Source organism: Macrotis lagotis, chromosome 3 (assembly GCF_037893015.1).
Source record: "Macrotis lagotis isolate mMagLag1 chromosome 3, bilby.v1.9.chrom.fasta, whole genome shotgun sequence".
Lineage (NCBI taxonomy): Eukaryota > Metazoa > Chordata > Mammalia > Peramelemorphia > Peramelidae > Macrotis > Macrotis lagotis.
The window spans coordinates 225314947-225338754 of record NC_133660.1 but is presented as its reverse complement, the minus strand read 5'-3'; the positions used below and the strand labels follow the sequence as shown (position 1 = coordinate 225338754).

Sequence of the window (23808 nt, the reverse complement as noted above, 5' to 3'; positions counted from 1 at the left end):
TTACTGTCATTCAGATTCATCCTATGGTGGTAAATCTATTCATGAAGGAACACTCTTCACTTTGTTGACCTAAGCTGGTCTTTGGAAATCAATTTAGCCTCTCATATGAAAAGGATAGCTTATGTTATACATATTTACATACCTTCTCATTTAATCATATCACTTATTTCCTTTTTATTTTTGAGGAAACTGAGGCCTAGGGAAATTTGTGTCTTTCACAAGGTCCCAGAGCTGGAAAATGATGGAACCAGGATTAGAATTAAGAATGTCTGGTTCCTAGTTAATTTTCCTTTTTAGTACCCTACTCTCTATATTTAAATTTTGCAATAATAGAACTAAAATTTAGTCTCCATGGAATTTGGCAAGAAGAAGGTGTTGAAAGCAAAGATAAGCATGCAAGTAGCCTTGATTTTATGCACAGTCTCATTTATGCTACTGAACTAATTCAGCTTTATGATATAATTTGGCTGGGCTTAAGTTTAGCACCATTTGATTGGTTTCTTCTTCTATTTATCCTGCATACTACTGCTAGACTAATCTTTCTTTTTTTGTTTCTAGGATATGCATTGATCAGAATTGAATGTGTTAAGAGTAAGACCATATCCTTGAGAAAGAAATAAAATATTAGAGATAGCAAAAGTTATGTAATGCAACTTTTTTAAAAATTGAAGGTAATATCTTTGGGCTTTGTTTAAACTCCACAGTTCCTTCTCTGGATGTAGATGGTATTCTCCATCACAGATACCCTAAAATTGTCCCTGATTATAGCACTGATAGAGTGAGCAAGTTCATTAAGGTTGCTCATCACCCCCCATGTTTCTGTTAGGGTGTACAATGTTCTCCTGGTTCTGCTCATCTCACTCAGCATCAGTTCATGCAAGTTTTTCCAGGTTTCACTGAAATCCTATCCTTCCTGATTTCTTATGGAACAATAGTGTTCCATCACACACACACACACACACACACACACACACACACATCACAATTTGTTTAGCCATTCCCCAATCGTTGGGTATCCCCTTAATTTCCAATTCTTTGCCACTACAAACAGAGTGACTATGAATATTTTTGTACACGTGATGTTTTTACCTTTTTTCTTTATCTCTTCAGGGTATAGACCCAGTAGTGGTATTGCTGAATCAAAGCGTATGCACATTTTTATTGCCCTTTGGTCATAATTCCAAATTGCTCCCCAGAAATGTAGACTAATCTTTCTGAAACAGTTTTATTTTATCACAGAATCCTTTATTTGTTGAGAATCCCAATCTAATTCATTTGTAAAATATTCTGCAGTGTCCACAAGGAGTCTTCCAGCCTCCTTGGAGACCTCCAGGAACAAGGAGCTCCTTTTGCAAATGTATTCCTTCATTTTTGAAAAGCCCCAATTGTTGAGAAGCATTTCCTTAGTTAGCAAAAATTGCATTCCAAATTAATTCATCCCATTAATATTTAGTTCTGCCCTCTTGGGCTAGGTAGACAGGGTTAATCCCACAGTTATCATGATCAGAAACTGATTCACCACTGCTTAGAGAATCAAATTCAAAAATTCCTCATCAGCCTAATATGAGCCCCATACATATTGTACCTCACCCACCCTACCAAATTTTCTCTCTTTACTTGTTTTTTTGTTTGTTTTTTGTTGTTTGTTTGTTTGTTTGTTTTTTAGATTTTTGCAAGGCAATGGGGTTAAGTGGCTTGCCCAAGGCCGCACAGCTAGGTCTGAGTGTCTGAGTGTCTGAGACTGGATTTGAACCCAGGCACCCCTGACTCCAGGGCCAGTGCTTTATCCATTGCGCCTCCTAGCCACCCCCTTTCTTCACTTGTGACCTGAACATATAAATAATAATATTTGCATTTACCTTGTACTTTAAGGTTTGTAGTATACTTTCCACACAGCAATTTGGTAAGGTTATTGATGCAGGTATCAATATCCCCATTTTATACATTAGTAAACTTGAGGCTAGTCAGGGGAAGGAAATCACTTGGCCATGAATACCAAGCATGTTAAGATTGGTATTCTCTCTCTTTTGCATTCTTCTCTGATCCCTTTTTGCTCTCATAATAGTGTATTCCTCCCTTCTTGATGCCTTCTTTTCCACTCATCTCCATCTTGTAAGATTCAGTTGAAGTAACATCTTTTTTCTGAACTTTCCTTTACCATGGTATTTCAGTAATCTCCTTTTCCTGAATATTTTCACTGCTTGTTCAAGCATCATGTTGGCCTTTTAAAATTTAGCATATGAAAGTTAACATTTCTTAAATAAGTATCTTTTTTTTGCCAATTCTATTTTAAGGTTCTTAAGGGTGTGGTTTACATCTTAGACTTTGTTAACATCATAAAATGAAAATAGTTCTTGTCACTTAGTATTGCTGGAAGGATAGTACTGGGGGGGAAGGTAAATCACTGAAGTAGGAAACATCTCTACCTGTGTAGGTGGAGACTGATACAAGTTGGTCTCAGAGCAGAGCTGCTTTGACTTTTTTGTGTGTCCTGGACTCCTTTGGGAATGTCAGAAAGCCTGGAGATCTGCTGTCAGAATCAGGTTTTTAGATGCAGAGAAAGTATTTTACATAATGTTATAGAGGAAACAAGTCATCAAATTATTTTTTAAAACAAATTTCCGCATTATATTAAGAACACTCCTCCTTGAGGATTGCCTGGGGATACTGAAACACTGATTTCCCCAGGGTCACCATCAGAAACAGGACTTGAGCCCAGATGTTGTGACTCTGAGACCAACTCTTTTTCCCTTATGTTGTGTCACCAGAGCACTTCTTCAATAAATACTGAATTAGTCTCTCTTCCTCAGAAAAAAAAAAAAACAAAAACAAAATAATCTTCTAAACAAGATGACTGGGAAGACCATAGTCTTCTAAAGAAAAACTGCAATAGCATCATTTCTTGCCAAGTTATTAATCTGCTAATAAAATATTTGTAAAATGCTCTATAAAATGTAAGCAGTTCCAAGTATTTTGGATTCATAAATGTGATTATTGAAGGTCCTCTATGCCAACAATTGATTAGCTACTAGATAGAAATATTAAAATTGCATTTGGTCAAACATTCTTTTAAATACCTTATAATGTGGACAATTCTCTGATTTAACTTATCTACTGTAATCATATACATATATTAGTGGGGTACACTACTGTGCTTATTTTGAAATGGGAATGATGCCACCAGCTGGTCCTGGTATGTATAGAAATATTTTCTAACAGTAAGAAAGAGATCCTTGAATTTTTTTCCATACCAATTAATTGAGTCTTTTACTTTCTACAGCTATTTAATTTATTTAAAAATTGGCAGGGCTGTGGTTACAGATATTCCACTTAACAATTTTCTGTCCTGTTTAGGAAGTAAAGAGCTTTCACCATATGTTTAGAGCCAGAATCACTGTTTAAAATCATGTGTTTGTTGAAGAATGACATGAACTTAATGATAGGAAAGGAATGCATTATACAAATATATGAAGTAAATTTAAGCATATGTTGTCAAAATCTGGGAAAACAAAGTTGAATTGCTTTATCAGCAAGCATTTTTAAGCACCCACTGTGTTCAAGGCACTTATGCTCAATATCTGAACATGCCCTAGGATTTACTCTTTTTTAAAATAAGTTTTTATTAATAAGTTCTATTTGTTATATCACCATAATCTCCCAGGTGTTCTTCCCTTTCCTGGCCCTCCCAGGCCTTTGCATATAACAAACAGTATTTTTAGAAAGGAAAAATGTTTACATAATTGATCAATAACACAGAAAAATTCTGAAAGCATGTAGAAGGTACAACAGCTGTGGCCCTTCTGCTTCCCCATCCACAAAATTGAAGTTGAGGGGGGGATTCTCTCATTTCTTATATTTGAGTCTTGCTTGAGCTTTATTATTTTGTTATATTTACTTTTGATTTTTTTGATTGTGCTGTTCTTTCCATTTACATTGTTAAAAATATGTATTGTATTTTCTTGACTCTGTTTACTTCACTTTGCTTATAGATTTTTTGTTTAGATCTTTCTAGGCTTCTCTACATTTATCACAAACATCATTACTTTTTTTTAAAACTGTAATATTTTATTTTTCCAAGTATATGCAGTAGTAGTTTTCAACAATCATTTTTTTGCTAGGTTTTGAGTTTTGAACATTTCTCCCTCCCTCCCTCCCTTCCCTCTCCCCTCTCCCTGACAGAAAGCAAGCTATATATGTATAACCATGCTAAACATAGATCCATATTAATCATGTTGTGAAAGAAGAATCAAATTGAAATAGGAAAAAATTGGAGGGGAAAAAAGAACATAATACCTAAGACAACTTTTAAAAATTGAAGACAGTAAGCTTTGGTCTATATTTAAATTCCACAGATATGGATGATATTTTCCATCACAAGTTTTTTAGAATTGTCTTTAATTATTGTACTGCTGAAATGAACAAGTCCATCATAGTTGATCATTACCAATGTTGCTGTTAGTGTGTATGATATTTTTCTGGTTCTGCTCACTTGATTCAGAATAGTTTCATGCAAGTCTTTCCAGGCTATTCTGAAGTTCCATCCCTCATGATTTCTTATAGAACAATAGTGTTCCATCTCTTTCATATACCACAATGTGTTTAGTCATTCCTCAGTTGTTGAGCATCTTCTAATTCTTTGCTACTACTATGAGAAGAGGTGCTATGAATATTTTTGTACTTGGGGTTTTTTTTACCTTTTTTTGTGATCTCTTTGGGATACAGACTCCGTAGTGGTATTGCTGGATCAAAAGGTATGTATAGTTTTATTGTCCTTTGGGTATAATTCCAAATTGCTCTCTAGAAAGGTTGGATCAGTTCACAACTCTACTAGCAATGCATTGGTATTCATTTTCCCACATTCCCTGCAATATTGATCATTTTCTCTTTTAGTTATGTATATATTGGACCAATCTGATAGGTGAGAGGTGGTATTTCAGAGTTATTTTAATTTGCGTTTCTCTAATCAATAATTATTTAGAGTATTTTTCCATATGACTAGATTAATTTCTTCATCTAAGAATTGCCTTTTCATATCATTATGATTGGGGAATGACTTGTATTCTTATAAATTTGACTCAGTTCTCTATTTTATATTTTATTTATTTTTGTCAGAAATACTAGCTGTAAAAGTTGATTCCCAACTTACTGCCTTCCTTTAAATCTTGGTTGCATTGCAAAAACTTTTCAATTTAGTGTAATCAAAATTATCCATTTTGCATTTTATAATGTTCTCTGGCTCTTTGATCATAAACTGCTCCCCTATACATAGATCTGATAGGTAAACTATTCCTTGTTCTCCTAATTGACTTGTGATATCACCTTTTATATCCAAATGCTTACCCATTTTGCCCTTATCTTGTTATGGGGTGTGAGATGTTGATCTATGCCTAGTTTCTGCCATACTGTCTTCCAGTTTTCTCATATCCTAGAAACTGGAAATTTTGGGTTTATCAAACACATCATTTTTTTATAGGAAAGTAACATTCCATTACATTCATATACCACGGTTTGTCTTATGATTTGTTTGGCCATTCCCCAATCGATAGCCATCTACTTTTATTCTTTGTTGTCACAAAAAAAAATTATTATAAATATTTTGGAGTACATGAGAACTTTTTTATTATTTATCTAGGGCTTATTTCATACAAGATTTCCATTTACTTGAATAATTATTTCTATGCTATGGATCCATCATTAAGTTTTAACAATCACTTGAGTTTATAACTTTTTCACAGACTAAGTCTGATTTGTAGGGGACTTCAAGGAATCATCTAGTCAAATATTCTTCATTTTACAAATGAAGAAACTGAAGCCAGAGAGCCTGTTACACCCAAGTGACAAAATTGATACGCCAGACCTAAAATTCTTTTCATTTTCATTATCAAGTATAGCATTATACTATATAAATGAGAACATAAAAAAAAATCAAGATGAAACCAAACACCTTAGTGATTATATGAATGATTGAAACCATGTTCATAAATTTACATTATTACTGATTATTAACATTTCAAAACACAAGTGTTATGATCTTGAAGATGTTAATATTATTATTATTTATTATATGATCATTTTAATTTTCTTTGCTATGAATACGTAACATGTATTTGCTGTTAAACTGTTATCTTTATGTATTTCCATTGGTATTTTATTTCTGTGTAACTTCAAATTCATTGTTTCTTGTTGTTCACTAATATTTCATCACATTTATATACACCACAGTTCTCTCATTCTCCACTGATGAGTATTGACTTTGTTTCTAGTTTTCTACAATTGCAAACCGAGTTATTTGAATTGAAGACTGAACATGGTAATACGTAGCACCTATCTGTCAACCCCACTATTAGAAGGCTGTAGCTGGTGGATCACTTGAGCTCAGGATTGTCCATACATAGTTTAGGACCAATATGATAATCTTCTGGGAGGATGGCCCATCAGGCTGCCTAAGATGTAAATTTCCATAAACAGTGATAGTCAAGTAACATGCAGAGAAAGGCAAAAAATGGACTGTACTGCCAAGGACTTCACAGTCTTATGGGAGGGAAAACATGCACAAACAAATCTATTTATATAACGGATACATTGGTGGTCTCAAAGCAAAGGCTCTAGCATTGAGAAGGACTAGGAAAGACTTCCTGTTGATGAAACTTGAAGGAAAGTAGGATGGAGAGATGACGAGGGAAAACTTACTAGGCATGGGTGGTAGCCAGTGAAAATGCCCAAAGCCTAAAGATGTAATAGCTTGTGCAAAGAACAGAATAAAAGGGCAGTGTCACTGGCTCACAGAGTAGGTGAAGGAGAATGAGAATAAGGGACTGGAAGGTAGGAAGGGGCAGAGTTTTATAAAGGGTTTTAAAAGTCAAACAGGATTTTGTATTTGATTCTGGAATGATAGGGAGTCACTTGAGTGGCCTGTACTTTAGGAAACTTACTTTGGCAACTGAGTATAAGATGGATTGGAGTTTGGAGAAACTTGAATATAGGGAGACTCACCAACAGCTCCTGCAGTGGTCCAGGAGTGAGGTGATGCAGGTCTCAACCAGGTGCTGGGAGTGAGTTACAGAAGGGAGGGGAGCTGGGAGGGTACAGGCTGAATATATACATGAGATGTTTGGAAGGTAAAAATAATAGCACTTGACAACTGAGTAGGTGTATGCATCAATGAGAATGAGGAATGAAGGATGACACCTAAGTGACTGGAAGGATGGTGGTGTCCTTGATAGTATTAGGGAAGTTAAGCAGAGGGGAGGATTTAGGTGTTCATAGTTGTACATTTGGCCACACCTCAGTAAAAACATCCGAACAGACTGGTCAAACCAGGCTTCAGGAGACTGATAGGCCTCAAGTTTTTTGGTGAGTTAGGGGGATGTCTACCTCCCAAGCACAGGAAGACACCCCCCCCCCCCCCCCCCCCCCCCGCCATGGAGAAAGCAAATGAGAACATTTTGTTTTAACCACCAGGGAGGCAACTGAAGCAGGCACTAGGGAGCACTGGGGCAATAATAATGCTAGGTGATCCATTGCATCCTAGACCATTGTCAGTCATTCTGACACTGGATTTGAGTGACTCAAAAAAAAGAGAATAAGGTTGATGAGATATCAAAAATGAAAGACAACAACTTAATTCATATTTTATACTGCATTAAGTTTTATCAAATCTACTTTTAAAAATTTAAAGCCTGACTTTGATTACTGCTCTTTTGGTCTTGTTGGGTTTCAGTATTAGCTTTGTGATAGACCAAAGTTTCATCTAATCAGTGAATATTTCTTGCATATCATTTGTGTGAGTAGGTGTTGTCCTGGATGTTTAGCTTTCAGTCTTTTCTTACACAAATTTCCTTTCTCTCACATTTTACATTGGTTCAAACATTTGTATTCACAAATTTCAAGTCTTCATTGGGTTGCTTAGCAAATTAAAGTATAGCCAGTTTGGTACTGAGTTTTGCAGAAAAGATCTATCCTATCCATTAATGAAATTTGTAATTTAATGTAATCCACATTTCTGTGGATCTGTCAACAAGAAATGTATCTTTCTCGAGCTTCGGTATTTCCTAGTCAGAATAAGGATTTAAAGCACAGGGTTTGGGTCCCCCCCCCCCTTTATAACTTGAACTGCTCTGGCAATCTGGTGAAACTTGTGGATCATTTTTTCAGAATAATGTCTTTAAATGCAAAATAAAATATATAGAATTAACCACTGGATTCAGTTTATATTGATAAGTTATCAAAATGTTTTTAAAATATATTCCTGACCCCTGGTTTAGGGAAAATGGATAAGATAATGTAAATATGACAATTTATGAAAATTTAGAAGACTGATAACATCTAAGATATTTCTTTTTGAAAATCTAAGAAACTCTTTTATAATTACTATGTGAATATTAAGATTTTAAGATTTGACCCTGGAGATTAACCTTTTAAACACAGTGTTTTAATATCTTTCAGGAAAGCCAAATTTGAACTTCAAATGAAGTTTCAAATGCCAGTTTCTACAATTTGACTTAAGATTTTCTCAGCTTTTTCACACTTTGTTGTGTCTTTTTCAGTTGTGTCTATCTCTTTGTGCCCCCATTTTGGGTTTCCTTGGCAGAGATAAATGGTATGGTTTGCCATTTCTTTCTCCCACTCATTTTACAGAGGAGGAAACTGAAGCAACAAGGGTTAAATGATTTGACTGAGATCACAGAGCTAATAAGTGACTGAGGCTGAATTTAATTCCAAGCTTGGGATTCTATCCACTGCACCACTTAGCTTCCCCTTTCTCACACTTCCCCTCTACATATACTTTGTGTTCTTGCCAAATTCTATAAAAGATATATATCTATTCAAAAATAATCTTCCATTTCCCAGGCTTTCTGTACTACTCTGTATTCTGATATAGTTTCTTCTGGAATGTAGTTACACCATCTATCACATCCTTAACTTATTGCATATATAATATTATAGTTATTACATGTTTCTGCTTCTCTCATAGGAGGAAGCTTTACTTGGCTTTCTCTTGCACTTTCCCTTACACCTATGGGAAAAATTTTGAAACCTTCTGGGATAATAATCTGAGATGCCAAGGTCTAGAAACTAATTTAATTCAATGTATTTGTGCTAACTCTTATTACTTGTAGTAGTGATATTTGGGTCTGAAACAGAATGACTTTACTTAGAGCAGACTGAAATGAAAATTAAGAGGTCTTATGTCAGCCCTTTAAAAAATTGCTTTCAGAGCAAGAAATACCATCATAAGCAATAAAGACATATTAAATACCCATGGAGTACTTGAGGTTACCTGGATGAATCTCTGACTATTCATGCCTGCTGCAAGGAAATTTATAATGAGGGGAAAATAAAGGACCAGCTCAAATGTAATAACAAAATGACATAATACAGAAAATAACTCCTAAAAATTGAAGAAATTGAGAGCATTTTCTTATTTTTGAGGGAGTTTTTTGTTATTTTGGGGGGTTATTTTTTGTCATACCACTATATAATAGTAATATTTCTGTTTGTAAATTTTAATGTATAACAGCTATATATTTATAGCTATAGGATAGCATATTAGTTCTAGGTCAAATTTATTATATGTTTAGGTTTTATCTTATGAGATATATATATATATATATATATATATATATATATATACAGTCCTTAATAGAAAATAAAGATGGAAATATTTATTTTTTAATACATGGAAATTCTTTTAAATCTTGATTAGATGTATTTATACTATCTCAGTACTTTAAATATAATTTTATTATTTTATAGTATCAGAAAGGTTTATAGTTTTGGGCACTGATTATTCTTATAACTTCTATTTAATGGTCAGGAGCATTATCTAGAATTGTGTCATTGTTCATGTGAAAAATACCATGAATTTTTTTTCATGTTATTTTATTTTATTGTTTCAATTTTATGTAAAGATGGGGGGGTTGGGGTTTTTTTTTTGTAAAGATAGTTTTTAACATTCATTTTTTGGGTAAACTTTTGAGTTTTTACAATCTACCTTTTCCCCTCCTTCTCCCCTTCCCATGACAAGATATACATGTTTAAATTATTTCCACATTAATCAAGTTTTGAAAAAAGAATCAGCATTTCTCCAGCATTCTCCAGTCTCCATTTCATACAAATAACTCTTTCCCTTTCTCTCAGTGACATTGACTGGTCAATTTAATGGAATAATTGGGTTCAAGGATACAAACATCTCTGTAATGGTTTATGTATTTCCATGTTTGTTTTCCTAAAAGATCATAGCCGTTGAGAGCTCCACCAGCAGTTTAGTAGCATTTTCCCCTATCTTTCTGGAACATTTTTGCTAAAGCGACACCTAAGAGTTTCATTGTAATTCTCTAATTTGAAAGTTTGAAAGCTTCCAGATAATTAGTTGTATTTATTTATAATTGGTTATATCTGAACAACTATCTAGATATTCCCTTTCCTCTATACTTCTCATGCTCTAGCTCAGATTCTAGCTATCTCTACTTTCCTTTCAATGGTAAATTCTTGAAAGGCAGAGACAGTGTCTCTTAACTTGTGTTTCTTGTAGCACAAAACCTATACATCATAGGGACTAATTTTATTGACTTGGCCCCAATTCCTTCCTACATAATTTAGAAGTGAATAGTAGTCAGCAGGTTTAACAACATTTTTGTTTTGTTTTGTTTTTAGGTTTTTGCAAGGCAAACAGGGTTAAAGTAGCTTGCCCAAAGGCCACACAGCTAGGTAATTATTAAGTGTCTGAGACTGGATTTGAACCCAGGTACTCCTGACTCCAAGGCTGGTGCTTTATCCACTACGTCACCTAGCCGCCCCGGTTTAACAACATTTTAACAAAGTCTCAGTTACAACTCCTAGTACATGTAGTCTTTTCAGAGCACATCTCTATGAAGCTGACTGTATGCTCTTGAATATAACTTGTCTTAATTGAGGCTTAACACCTACATTTCTGCAGACACATTTTTCTTTAAATTATTACTCCTAAATAATATTTTCAGTTTTTTTTTTCACCATTCTCATTTGTATGATTCAATATCTCCAGATTGGAGTGAATGAGTGTGTATGTGTGTGTGTGTGTGTATTTATTTGAAGAATCTTGTTACAGCTTTCATGAAATTTCTGTACTTCATCCTCTTCAACAGGGGTTGGTTCATCAGTCACTATTATTATCTTCATAATGATTTTTTTTAAATTAATGCTTTGTAAACCCTGTTTGGTGAGGTGACCAAGTGTCTCATGAAATGTTTTTATTCTGCTTTAGCCTGAGGTGAGACTCTGCCAACTTATTTCCTAAGAACTTTGGCTGCATCTTCTTTTTTTGTTTTTTGGTAATTTTTAACCCTTGGCTATTAGTATTCCCCACTACCATCCCATTTCAGATTTATTCATCCCTCTTACGTAGCCTTCTAGAAGACTTTAAATTATCCAGCTTGGAGCACTTCCTGAGATCTGGCTCCTTTTTTGGTGGCATGGCATCCTTGCCACCCCCCCTTTTCAATGCCATTTGTCTTTTTCTCATATTTTCCAACATGATGTTTGTGATGGGAAGTCCAAATGTTCTTTGCTCCCTATTATACTTCTAGACCCTTACTTAGCCATCATCACTCTGTTGTAACCTCTTTTCCTTTGAGATTCATTCATCCAGTCAAGAGTATGCTGAGCTCTAGGAAATTTTTTCATTTCTCACTGAGTTCAGTCCTTGGCTCACAGTTTTCCTTTCTAGCTCTTGTCTTCACATTAGGATTATTTCATCATGCAAATTGATATTCCCTTAAACACCTAACTTTCCATTTCTTCCATTCACTTATTTCCCCTACCTCACACCTATAGAGATGGTAATGCCTTTGATCAGATCTTTACCCATAAGTGTTAAACTTTCATATTTGTGAATTCAAGATTTTCTTTATCTGACCATAATCTTTAAGTGCTAAATTTTTCCTTTATGTCCTCCAAACCTTTTTCTGATCCTCATTGTCACCTTAATCTTTTTATTTTCAGTTCTTTCATAGATCATTATCACTATACAAACTCAACAACTGCCACTGACTGTTGTTTGAGAAAATTGTGAAATTGTGCTGACTGGTTTCATAACAAATCTATGTTACATATTTTCAAGTGGACCTGAATTGCAGCAAGGCAATCATTATTCCTCCTTAATCAGTTGATTTTCCAATCATCACAGTAGCCTTTCAGACCTTTTTATCTCTCTTCAAATCTCTTCTTTATTCCTTTTCCCTTTGTATTCAGTTGTCATCTCTGCTCATGTTTCTCAATTTATCAAACACTAATCATCTTCAACTGCCCATTGGATATAACATAGACACCTTAAATCCCACACATCCAAAACTAAACTCATTATCTTTTTCACCCCCATATCTTATTATTCATCCAGGGTCCCAAGGTAGTTACTGCTTCCTTACTTTTGTTCACTCTCATCCAGTCTGTTCTTATGTCCTATCATTTCTTTTTTTTTTTGGCAAGGCAATGGGGTTAAGTGACTTACCCAAGGCCACACAGAAAGGTAATTATTAAGTGTCTAAGGCGGGATTTGAACTCAGATACTCCTGACTCCAGGACCAGTGCTCTATCCACTGTACCACCTAGTCACCCTGTCCTATCATTTCTATCTTCATATTGTCTCTCTTCTGATACAGCCATCATTGAGGTACAGGTACTCATCACCTTGTATCTGGACTATTCCAGTAACTTGCTGGTTTGTCTTCCTGTCCTAAGTTTCACTCTACTCCATTCCTTCCTCTACTCAGCTACCAAAATGATCTTCCTAAACTGTAGATCTGAGCATGTTACCTCCTTGATCAGTGAACTGCAAATGTGAAATTCTCCGTTTGACTTTTAAAACTCTTAAAACTTCCTACCTTTCTAGTCTTTTTACATTTTTTTTCTTCTCTTTGTACTCTCTGAACAAGTGACATTGGCCTTCTTGTCCTTTGCAAAAGACATTCTGTCTTCAAACTTCGTGCATTTTCACTGGCTTTTTCTCAGTGTTTTGTGAGAATACACTTTAGGACAAATATCCCACCTCCAAATGCAATAGATGGCTAAGAACATGTACCCTGAGAGAGTTAAGAAAGGCAACTTAATAGTGATTATAATTGATCATATTTGTCATTTTAAATTCATTTTTTATAGATTGCTAACAAAGTTGAGAGGCATATTTTTATTTTAGGAACTTGATAGAAGCATTGCCTGTTATGGTGGCCTTTGCTAACACCACTACCATATTCCCCTACCCACCCACCCCCCAAAGAAGATGGTGGCAGCACAAGTCTGAGGCAATTTGTATTGGTAGCTTTATCTTAGTACTTTGTACAACCTTCAGCACATAGTAGGCCCTTAATGTTGATGTGATAAGCTTCCCCTCAGAAGAATGAATCTGCTGATTGTCACCCACTTAACCGATGATGGATCTAGACTTTGAAGTCCTTATTGGCAGTCAACCTAGCCCATGAATTCATGCCTCACCTCCCAGAGCTTGTACACTGCTGGCATTGCTTTTGAGACTACAGGGCTATACCCTCTGGGTTATGATAGGCACTAAAGCAGCACTTTCCCAGAGGATTTTCCCCCCAGAGCTTGTATACTACTGGCACATGGAGGTGGGACAGGTTTGACTTGACTGAGTTGTTCCTTGGTGGTAGAAGTAAAGTAGAGAAAGAACCATATGTCTGTTAGTTGTGGACCTTTTTTTCTTTTTTTAAGTTTTTGAAAGGCAATGGGGTTAAGTGACTTGCCCAAGGTCACACAGCTAGGTAATTATTAGGTATCTTGACTCCAGGCTCAGTGCTCTATCCACCATCAAATGCCCCTAGTTGTAGACTTTTAAAAAATATTTTTAAAGTTATTTAAATTACTTGCAACTTAAGGTTTAAAAAGTTGGAGTTATCTGAAAATCCCATTTCCTCTTCTATTCTCTTGATGTTGGAGCAAGAGGAAACTGCACTCCTGTGGTCCTGAAACCATCAGCAGTCAGGGTTTAAGATTGAGGAATAGTGAAGACCTCTGCTTGAGTCTGAGAGTTTTAGTTACAGTGCCACAACCACCCATATTCTAGGGTAATAGTACAATTATAATCCTAAAGTGTTTCTAGATTAATAAATAGGTAATTGTATTTTTAACTTAAAAAAATTAGATATTTTGTATATGATTACCAGGTATGTTTTGAAGAGGCGGAAGTTGACACAATAATGTACACAAATATGCTGAGTAATAGAGTTTGGTAGGGAGATATAACAGTGCTGTGTGTTCAGAAAGACAGAATTCCAACAGAATCTTCTTTCTAGGAAAACTGAAGGAGAGAATAATTTAATCTGAGATTAAAGAAACCTTAAATCGTAAAGGATGTAAAACCTGAGTTGATCCCTGAAGGAAGAATAAGATTTTTTTTTAAGTTTTTTTGCAAGGCAGTGGGGTTAAGTGGCTTGCCCAAGGCCACACAGCTAGGTAATTATTAAGTGTCTGAGGCCAGGTTTGAACTCAGGTCCTCCTGACTCCAGGGCTGGTGCTCTATCCACTGCACCAACTAGCTGCCCCAAGAATAAGATTTTTAACAGCTACAAATGAATATGGGAGAAAATATATTCTAGGAAATTGGGACATTAATTCATTGTTTGTGGAGTTGTGAACTGATCCAACCGTTTTGGAAAGCAATTTGGAACTATGCTCAAAGGGCAACCAAACTAAACATACCAGTTGATCCAGCAATACCACTACTAGTTCTATATCCCAGAGAGATCATAAAAAAAGAAAAAAGATCTACATGTGCAAATATGTTTGTAGCATCTCTCTTTGTGGTGCAAAATATTGGAAATTAAAAGAGTGCCAATCAATTGTGGAATGACTGAACAAATTGTGGGAAATGAATATAATGGAATTCTATTGTGCAATAAGAAATAATGAGCAGGTAGATTTCAGAAAAACCTGGAAAAACATATATATATCGATGCCCCAGGGTGGGGGTGGGGTGCAGCTAGGTGGTGTAGTGGATAGAGCACTGGCCCCAGAGTCAGGAGGATCTGAGTTCAAATCCAACCTCAGACACTTAATAATTGCCTAATTGTGTGACCTTGGACAAGTCACTTAACCCCATTGCCTTAAATAAATAAAAATTAAAAAAAATAAATTGTGCAGAGTGGAGTGAGCAAGAATCATGTAAACATTGTACAGAGTAACAGCAACATTGTGTGATGATCAACTATGAATGACTTTACTCTTCTCGGTAGAGGAAAGGTCCAAGTCAAGTGCAAAGGACTCGGGAAGGAAAATGCTATCCATATTCAGATAAAATAACTGATGGATTCTGAATGCAGATCAAAGCATGCTATTTTCACTTTATTTTGTGTGTATTTTTCCTCTTGGTCTGTTTCTTCTTTCAAAACTGTGACTAAGATGGAAATATGTCTTGCATGGTAGCACATATATAACCTAAATCAAATTACTTATCATTTTAGGAATATGAAGAGAAGGGAAAGTAGATAAATTTGGAACTTAAAATCTTGTAAAAATGAATCCTAAAAATTGTCTTGACATGTAATTGGGAAAAAATAAAATACTACTGTTAAGATTAATAGATTAAAAAATATATATACCAGATGTGGGAAATGATCTGTGTGAGTAAAGGAGAAGAAAGTGAGCAGAATGAGATAGAGTACCTCGAGGTCATATTTTGAACAAGATAACCTTTAAGATTCCTTCTTATAATTAAATTTTGTGTTATTTTTGCCACAAAAAACACAAAATTGATCTTGATGGAGATTTATCTAGTCTAGATGTCCTGTTTCATAAAATGTACTTCAGTCACATTTGTTTATGATGTACTATTGTGTGTAACTTTTTTTAGGTACCATATGAAACACTGAACAAGCGATTTCGGGCTGCACAGAAAAATATCGACCGGGAGACCAGTCACGTCACCATGGTAGTTGCAGAATTAGAAAAAACATTAAGCAGTTGTCCTGCTGTTGATTCAGTTGTTAGTCTCCTTGATGGAGTAGTTGAAAAGCTAAGTGTCCTCAAGAGAAAGGTAAGTACTTGTTTTTTTTGAGGAATATTTTCTCATGACATGCTATATAAATATAAAGTTATAACTTTACTTTCCCTTCACAAAAAATATAATTTGCTTAATCTTTAAAACAAGTTTTCTTTAAAAGAGTGAATTTTCTTAGTAACACACTGAAAAAATCCCCCAACATTGTTTGTTTGCTATGCTCAGCTTTTACATGTCATAATTAGGAGTAGTGGGTTTGTGTCCTAAAACCACATTGCAATTTTTTGTGAATTGGTTCTCAAGATGAAATGATGAATGAGTGACACCTTCTATTATGTACTCTTGAATCTAATTTATAGTGTCTTACAATTAAAAAACCCAATTTCAAAGATTTAATATAGTTGTATATAGTATATGCATTCTTAAAGGCATATATGAACTTGCTGAAATGGCATGACCAATGTATCTATACATGTACATGTAAAGGACACTGTTAAAATAGAAGGGCCAGGTTTAAAATTTAAGAGGATAATTTTTTGTTATATTCTGTTTGTCTCGGGTGTGGTGGCTTTAGAGGATGCCAAAGATGGCATGAAGGGTTTCTTAAGTTCTCAAAGCCAGGACTTGAACCCAAATTCTATGACTTTAAATCTAGTGCTTTTGCCTCCATACCATAGGGTTTCTTCTAATAAAAGAAACAAAGTACTAGAAATTATCAGTGACTAGAAATATTGAAAATTTAATATCTTGCTATATTGTTCCTGATGAGCAGTGTAACTAAAATAATGAGTTTTTTGAAACTCCTAAGGAATTAATTTGTCCAAGATACCTTTCTACATTAAAGTCCATCTGTGTAGGGTTGGTAGTAGAATATGAAGATGGGAGAAACGGTCAATTTTTTTAGGATTTTGACTTTTTTTTTATTTAAAGTTTTATCTAGTGGTGAGAAAATTAGCACTATGAAAGCCCTAGGAAATTCTCTGTCTTATTATATGGTAACTATTTTGTCTTCTCTGTTGGCATTTTAAATATTTTTATTTTCGTTTAAGCCCTATTTTAAAGTAGCATTTTACCAGTAGAAAAAAGGAATTGTCACTTTAATTATTTCAAACAATTGATAAGTCTTTTAAACTATTGAGGATACATTTATAGATAAAGATTTCTTTTTTATGTAATTATTAATTTCATTTATTTAAGGCAATGGGGTTAAATGACTTGCCCAAGGTCACACAGATAGGCAATTATTAAGTGTCTGAGACAAGTTCAGGACTGGTGCTCTATCCACTGGGCCATCTAACTGCCCCCAGGTAAAGATTTCTTTTTGATAAACACACAAAACATGATTTCTCTGTTCTATTTTATTCTACTTACTGTCTGTGAATCTGTTTGAATATGGTTCAGTTAAAAGTACTTCTAGAGACAAGTTAGATCTGTTCAGAATTAAAAGTAGTCATTATTTGCAAAATAGGGGCAACTAGCTGGCACAGTGGATAGAGTGCCAGGCTTGACATTAGACTCAACTTCATGAGTTTGTCAAAAGTTATGATTTTTATATTAATTAATATGTGTATAATGAACTTAATAGACATCATAATTTAGTTTCTAGAGATCCTTTTAAGGCAGACTCTGGCCCTGGGAAAACAGGAACAGTTCTGGAACTCAGAAAAGTCATCCATAAACCATGACAGATTTTGCCCTGAATTGTACTTGTCTGTGTTAAGTGAAGTATATCAGTATAACAAGTAATGTAATTGTTGTATTGTCCTTCATGGTCAGCTTATCTTGGGAAGATCACTCAAGGCCCAAATATGATTTTTCTGTGATCCATTTGCCCCCTTATGATCATGTATAAAATATCTGGCTCCACAACAGCAAGATCGAACTCCAAGGAATGGAGTAATCCCATGATTTGCAAATAGGTTCCTTGCAAAGGAAGAAACTAATAAACCTCTATCTGATTTTCTGGCATTCTGTTTCTAGACTACTTTGTCATGACCAGGTTAGAGACAGATCAGTTAAAAACTCAGTTAAATCTAGTCTTATTTCCCTAGCCATGTGACTATGGGGTAGCCTCAGTTTCCTCGCCTATAAACTGAGCTGGAGAAGGAAATAGCAAACCACTCTGGTATCTTTGCCAAGAAAATGGGATCATGAAGGGTCAACACAACTAAAAGAACTAAACAACAAAAGAACAACATTATTCGCAAAACAAATCTTATTTTTGTTTTATTTTATAACATGTGCTAATCCACACCATTATATAAAATGAGAATATTTTAATGAATAGTAAAGTAGCAAGTTCCAACAAGATTATATTCTCTATGATATTTTATCTGATAGAATTTTGCCAGTTACAGAATATTAACCATTTATTAAATGAATGGTTAGATAGGAGCCTTCAAGCTTAAAAGTAGAGTCCTACCATCTGGAATATTCTTTCCAGTGTTCACAGTTATATTTGCTATTCTTTTAGTTATGGATTTTTTAAAAGTAGCATTTTACTAACCATAAAAATCCCTGTTCTTTTTTCTTCACCAAAGTATAATACTTTAATATAATCTTCATAAAACTCCAGAGTTGAAGCTGGAAAAAAAGTGAGAGCTGGAAGGAACATGTCATTTGTTAGAACACAAGAATATTGATAAACCCATGTTGAGTGGGCCATGAATGACAGTGCTGGAGTTTGAATTGGACTTCCCTAAGTCTAAATACATCACATTTTCTTTTTGCACCATGAATCAACGAAAGAAACCCAAGAAAGATAAAATGATAGAATCTTTCCACAAAACTTCCCACGGTATCTACCAAAACATAAAGATTGACTGGAAGAGAAGAACCTGAGACATTTGATTCAAATCCTCTCCTATTCTAGATTCAGGAGAATTTTGTGGTTAACAAAGTACCTGAACTTTTCCTCAGGGTTTTGTGCCCTGCTTGGCTCCTGATCAAAGAAGACAAGGAAACTGAATATTATTTGATCATGGAAAAAAAAGAGCTGACACCTTCTGATCATAGTCATTGGGAGCAACAGAACTCTCATTACCAAAGTACTTTTTTCACAAGAACCCAGTTAGGGAATACAAATAGACATGTCACCATTTTATCAATAGGAAAACTAGTCAGAGGCCATGATTTGGGGCAGTTTTTGGTATGCTGTGCTTTTGTCTGTGGAGAAACACTCAAGAGGCTGCTGCTTCTCTTCTCTCTGTTTCTCCTGTAAGAACCCTCTGAGTTTTTGATGCTTCAGGAGCTCTTCTGACTCATTTCATATTATGAGCTGGTTGAATGGGTTTTTGTTGGTACCCCAACAAAATTCCTTGTGTTCATTTCCAGACACCGTAACTATTTTTGTAGTAGTTGAATTGATAAAGTTAAGATGACTGAGAAAACTCGGTCAGAGGTTTATCTATGCTCTGTGACATTTTCTTTGACAAGGCCCTATCTCCATTCTTTAAAGGAAAGGCCAGTCTTAACTATCTTTTAAATTCTCCTTTGCCCCTGCCTACTCCTTCCTTAGTTATTATTCCAGATATCAGCAATCATTTGAACTTGAAATCTTAGTATCTTTTTCCTCTGGGACACCTGAAAACTACTTTTGACAGCCTAACATTAATACAAAGTGCTTACTAACTAGGCAAGACTTTAAAATATCTGATCTCCATATATACCTCAAATTTGATAGGAAATACCCACCATATCTGTTTTATTGTATTGCAGTAAATTCTCACTATTTTGTTATTGTTAAAAAGGAGTTGTAATGAAGTGACCTTGTGGGAACTGCTGAATTTACAATTTAATTGACAAATCCCAGTCTAATATTTGTAAAAGTAAGTTATATATCCTAACTTATCTATAACGTGGTTTTCACAAAATAAAGTTGATAGTGGTAAGTGCAATATCTTTCTGCACTGTGTGTTCTGATAATCATATTATTTTCTAAATTCAATCTAATGTGTACAATTAAACTGAGAAATTTTAGAAAAAATGAATAATCCAGATCAGTAGCTTTCCAGTGGCCCTAGTGTAATGTTCCATGAAAGCAGACATAGTCTGAGTTTGTTTAATTGTTTTGGTGGGTGGGAAATTCTAATTTAGTGTTATCCCCAAGTTGTCCCCAAGTAAAAGGATTAGATTATCTCTAAGGTGCTTCTAGTTCTAAATCTTACCATTTTATTTGCTGTGTGGCCATAGATAAGCTGGTTGTAATGAGGATTTCACTTCAGGGTTCTCATCTATAGAATGGGAATAATTATAATCCTACTCTATTATAGGCTTGTTGTAATTATTTGTTAATGTTATTAAACTCAGTATTCCACATTCATAATCCTTGACCTCTGTCAAGAAGGTACAAAAGTGTATGTCATTTTTCCTGAGTCTTTCTTCTTGGTCATTATGATTACAGTTTAGTTTTTATGTTTGTTCAATTTACATTATAGTTATTGGATATACTATTTTTTTTTTTAGTTTTACTTTATCCTGGAATGGTTCATATAAATTTTCTCATGCTTCTCTGAATTCTTCATTCTCATAATTTAACCCTTTAATACTTTTCTACTTAAATTACAGTAATACGCCAGCATCTACTTTTGTTTCCAGTTTTTTAGCTAGTACAAAACATGCTGCTATGAATATATATTTGTATGTATTGGACTTGTGGTTGCAGTATGTGCCTAATAGTGTGATCCCTGGATCAAACAGTATGAACTTTTTAGTAATTTTTTTAACCATAATTCTACATTGCATTCCAGAATGGGCAAAATCACAGCTCCATCAATAGGGTATAGTTATAGTGTCTATCCTTCATTTCAGTCGAATTTTATATCAGTTAGAGAACGAATATATTCAGTTAAAGATGGAATTTTTGCTAGTTTCAGCTATGAATTCATTTAAGTTTTAAATTTTCCATGGCATCTGTTTTTGAAAGACTTCTTTATATTGATATTTTGTCTCAGTTTTACAATGTAGAAGAATAGTACATGCCACATTGATTTTTTTAATTGACTTGGAACAGTTGTGATGACAGGCAATGTGTCATGCTTCAGCTGGATTTCTCTGTTCTAATACCCTAGGCCGTGGAATCCATCCAAGCTGAGGATGAGAGTGCAAAGTTGTGCAAACGCAGAATTGAACACCTTAAAGAGCACAGCAGTGATCAGCCAGCAGCTGCCAATATGTGGAAAAAAAAACGCATGGATCGAATGATGGTGGAGCATCTTTTACGCTGCGGCTACTATAATACAGCAGTCAAGCTTGCCAGGCAAAGTGGCATTGAGGTAGGTTTGTGTTTTCCCAAATGGCATTTTTAAAAATGAAGAAATAAGTCATTTTTCCAAATTAGTGGTGTTTAGTTAATATAACTGGATTGCTTGGAAAAGGAAATATTCTTCAGATCTCTGTCCTACTCAGAACACCTAAGACATCTTGTTCTTAAGGTATGATCTGTGCTTTTGCTTCTCACTTCCCTCCAAAGGAACTCCAGAGCCTAGACATCTGCTGGACAGAGGACCAACTGGTTAGATTGCCTCTGTTTGTGTCAAGCAAGATTCTGATAAGGTGCATCAACATAAACAGAAGAGTACTTGTTCATGGGAATTTTGATATGCAACAGATATGAACAAGATATAAACAGTTATTTATTACTTCAGTTCTGTGTCAACAGATAGTGAGAACATGTATAATATAGATTGTTGTATAGGTCTTTTTAGTTTAGAATAGATTAAATATATTTAAATGAAGAATAGATCGAATACATTTTAATGAATTTTATTGACAAATTTGAGGGAGGTAAAGAAACATTAAATTCTTTCTATCCTACTCTGAATGCATTGAATTTTTGTTGTTGCTGGAGTAGTTTTTTCAATATGGTGAAACTGTTGATCAAAATAAATAATGCATTAAAAGAATTCTAGATACGCTTATAGATCTTTAATGGGTTTTCCTCCCAGATTGGAAATTTTTTTTCTTTTCCCAATTAATTTTGCTTGAGTTAATTAATAGTGGAGTAATAGTCTGTACAGGTGGCATTTCTGTGTAATTATCAATAAACTTTCCTGGTTTTTTTTTTAATTGAGAATATTATGTCCTTTATTTCTTCTTGCAAGTAACTGGTCAGAATACTTTAAGTTAAACCTTTTGAAATCTTATTTAATTTTATTTATTTTTAATTTTAAATTTTTTCATTTTTGTAAGGCAATGAGGTTAAGTGACTTGCCCAGGATCACACACCTAGGTAATTATTAAGTGTCTGAGGTCACATTTGAACTCAGGTCCTCCCTCCTGACTCCAAGGCCAGTGATCTATCCATTGCCCCACTCAGCTGCCCTTATAATTTTATTATTTGAGGTATTATGTTTTGATGTCAGACTTTTGGTAGCAAACAGTTTGATAAAGTTGTACATGTACTTTGTGTTTAACATATTTATATAATATTAATTTTGTGTATGAGGAGTTAGGACTGATGGAAACGAAAGAAAACCATGGAATAGGAAGGAAAAAACAGAATAGAAGTTTTAAAAAAGTTAACATAGTATGCATTCATATGCTATGGGTTTTTTTCCGCTGGATGTGGATGGTATTGTCCATAACAGTTCTCCCAGAATTGTCCTAGGTCTCTGAACTGTTGAGAGGAGCTGCATCCATCACAGTTGATCAACTCATAGTGTTGTTGTTAATGTGTACAATGTTTTCTTGGTTCTGTTAATTCTTTCCATGCTTCTCCAAAGTCCATCCATTCATGGTTTCTTATTGAACAGGAATACTTCATAATATTCATATATTATAACTTGTTCAGCCATTTCTCAATTGATGGGCATCTCCTCAGTTTCTAATTCTGGCATTATTTCTTTCTGACACATGCCTCTGAAAATTAGGTATGAGCTCCATGCTCACAACCGCCAGCACCACCACTACAGTAATAATAATAATGATGATGAGTCTGCCCATGACCATTTAAGAGCCCCTTTTCAAGCAACTTATGAGTTGATAGGCATGTGATTTTATAGTTGGAAACCATTTTTCAGATCATCTGGTTTAAGACTTCTATTTTACAAAAGAAAAAAACTGAGGCCTAAGGAAAGGAGGTGAATTGCTTGTTCAAGGTCATGCAGTCTCTTATAAGTAGACATTATTACACTAACATTAATCCTCTTATCATATTTTGGGATAATAAGGTACATCTATTAACTGAACAAGTGTTTGAGGCAGTTAGGTGGTACAGTGAATAGAGCACTAGCCTTGAATAATAGGAGGATAGGAGTTCAAATCAGCTTCAGCCACTTAACATTTCATAGCTGTATGTCCTTGGATAGATCACTTAACCCTGATTGCCTCACCTCCAGGACCAGCTCCAGCACATCTAATTCTTATGTGACTGCTGGGCCCAGATGGCTCTGGAGGAGAAAGTGAGACTGATCACTTAGCATAGACTGCCCTCATTCAAATCCAAATCATGTGCTTTATCATGGCATCACCTCCCTGATATCATGATCATCTTCCAGGACAAAGGACAAACATCATTATCATTTACATTACTGAGTTTGACAAGTCTATCATCCTTCCTAACTCCCTTTTCCTTCATTAAGCAACAGCATGTTTTCATATTTCCCATGAATTCAACTTATTTTTTTAATCTAGTCCAAAACTACCATGCATACTCCCCCAGAAAAAATTGTTCCAGGGCATCATAAGTAAAAGCAATTTTATTTATTGATATTTTAACCAGACACTTTTAAACCAGAAAGAGATAATAGTAAAACTATTTTGGAAACAAAGTGAATAATTCATTTACTTCGCTATAATGGCAGTTAAGGAAAAATATTAAG

At 34.7% G+C, this 23808-nt stretch overlaps 1 protein-coding gene across 2 annotated transcripts in view; it reads left to right on the top strand.

Moving 5' to 3' along the window:
* The window catches only part of MAEA (macrophage erythroblast attacher, E3 ubiquitin ligase), a 145026-nt gene that overhangs the window by 16065 nt on the left and 105153 nt on the right, over positions 1 to 23808 (top strand). For both annotated transcript variants that reach the window (XM_074229973.1, XM_074229974.1), the window contains exons 2-3: positions 15842 to 16024; positions 21058 to 21261. In XM_074229973.1, coding sequence (XP_074086074.1) covers positions 15842 to 16024; positions 21058 to 21261 — 387 coding nt within the window. The remainder of the gene's footprint in view (positions 1 to 15841; positions 16025 to 21057; positions 21262 to 23808) is intronic.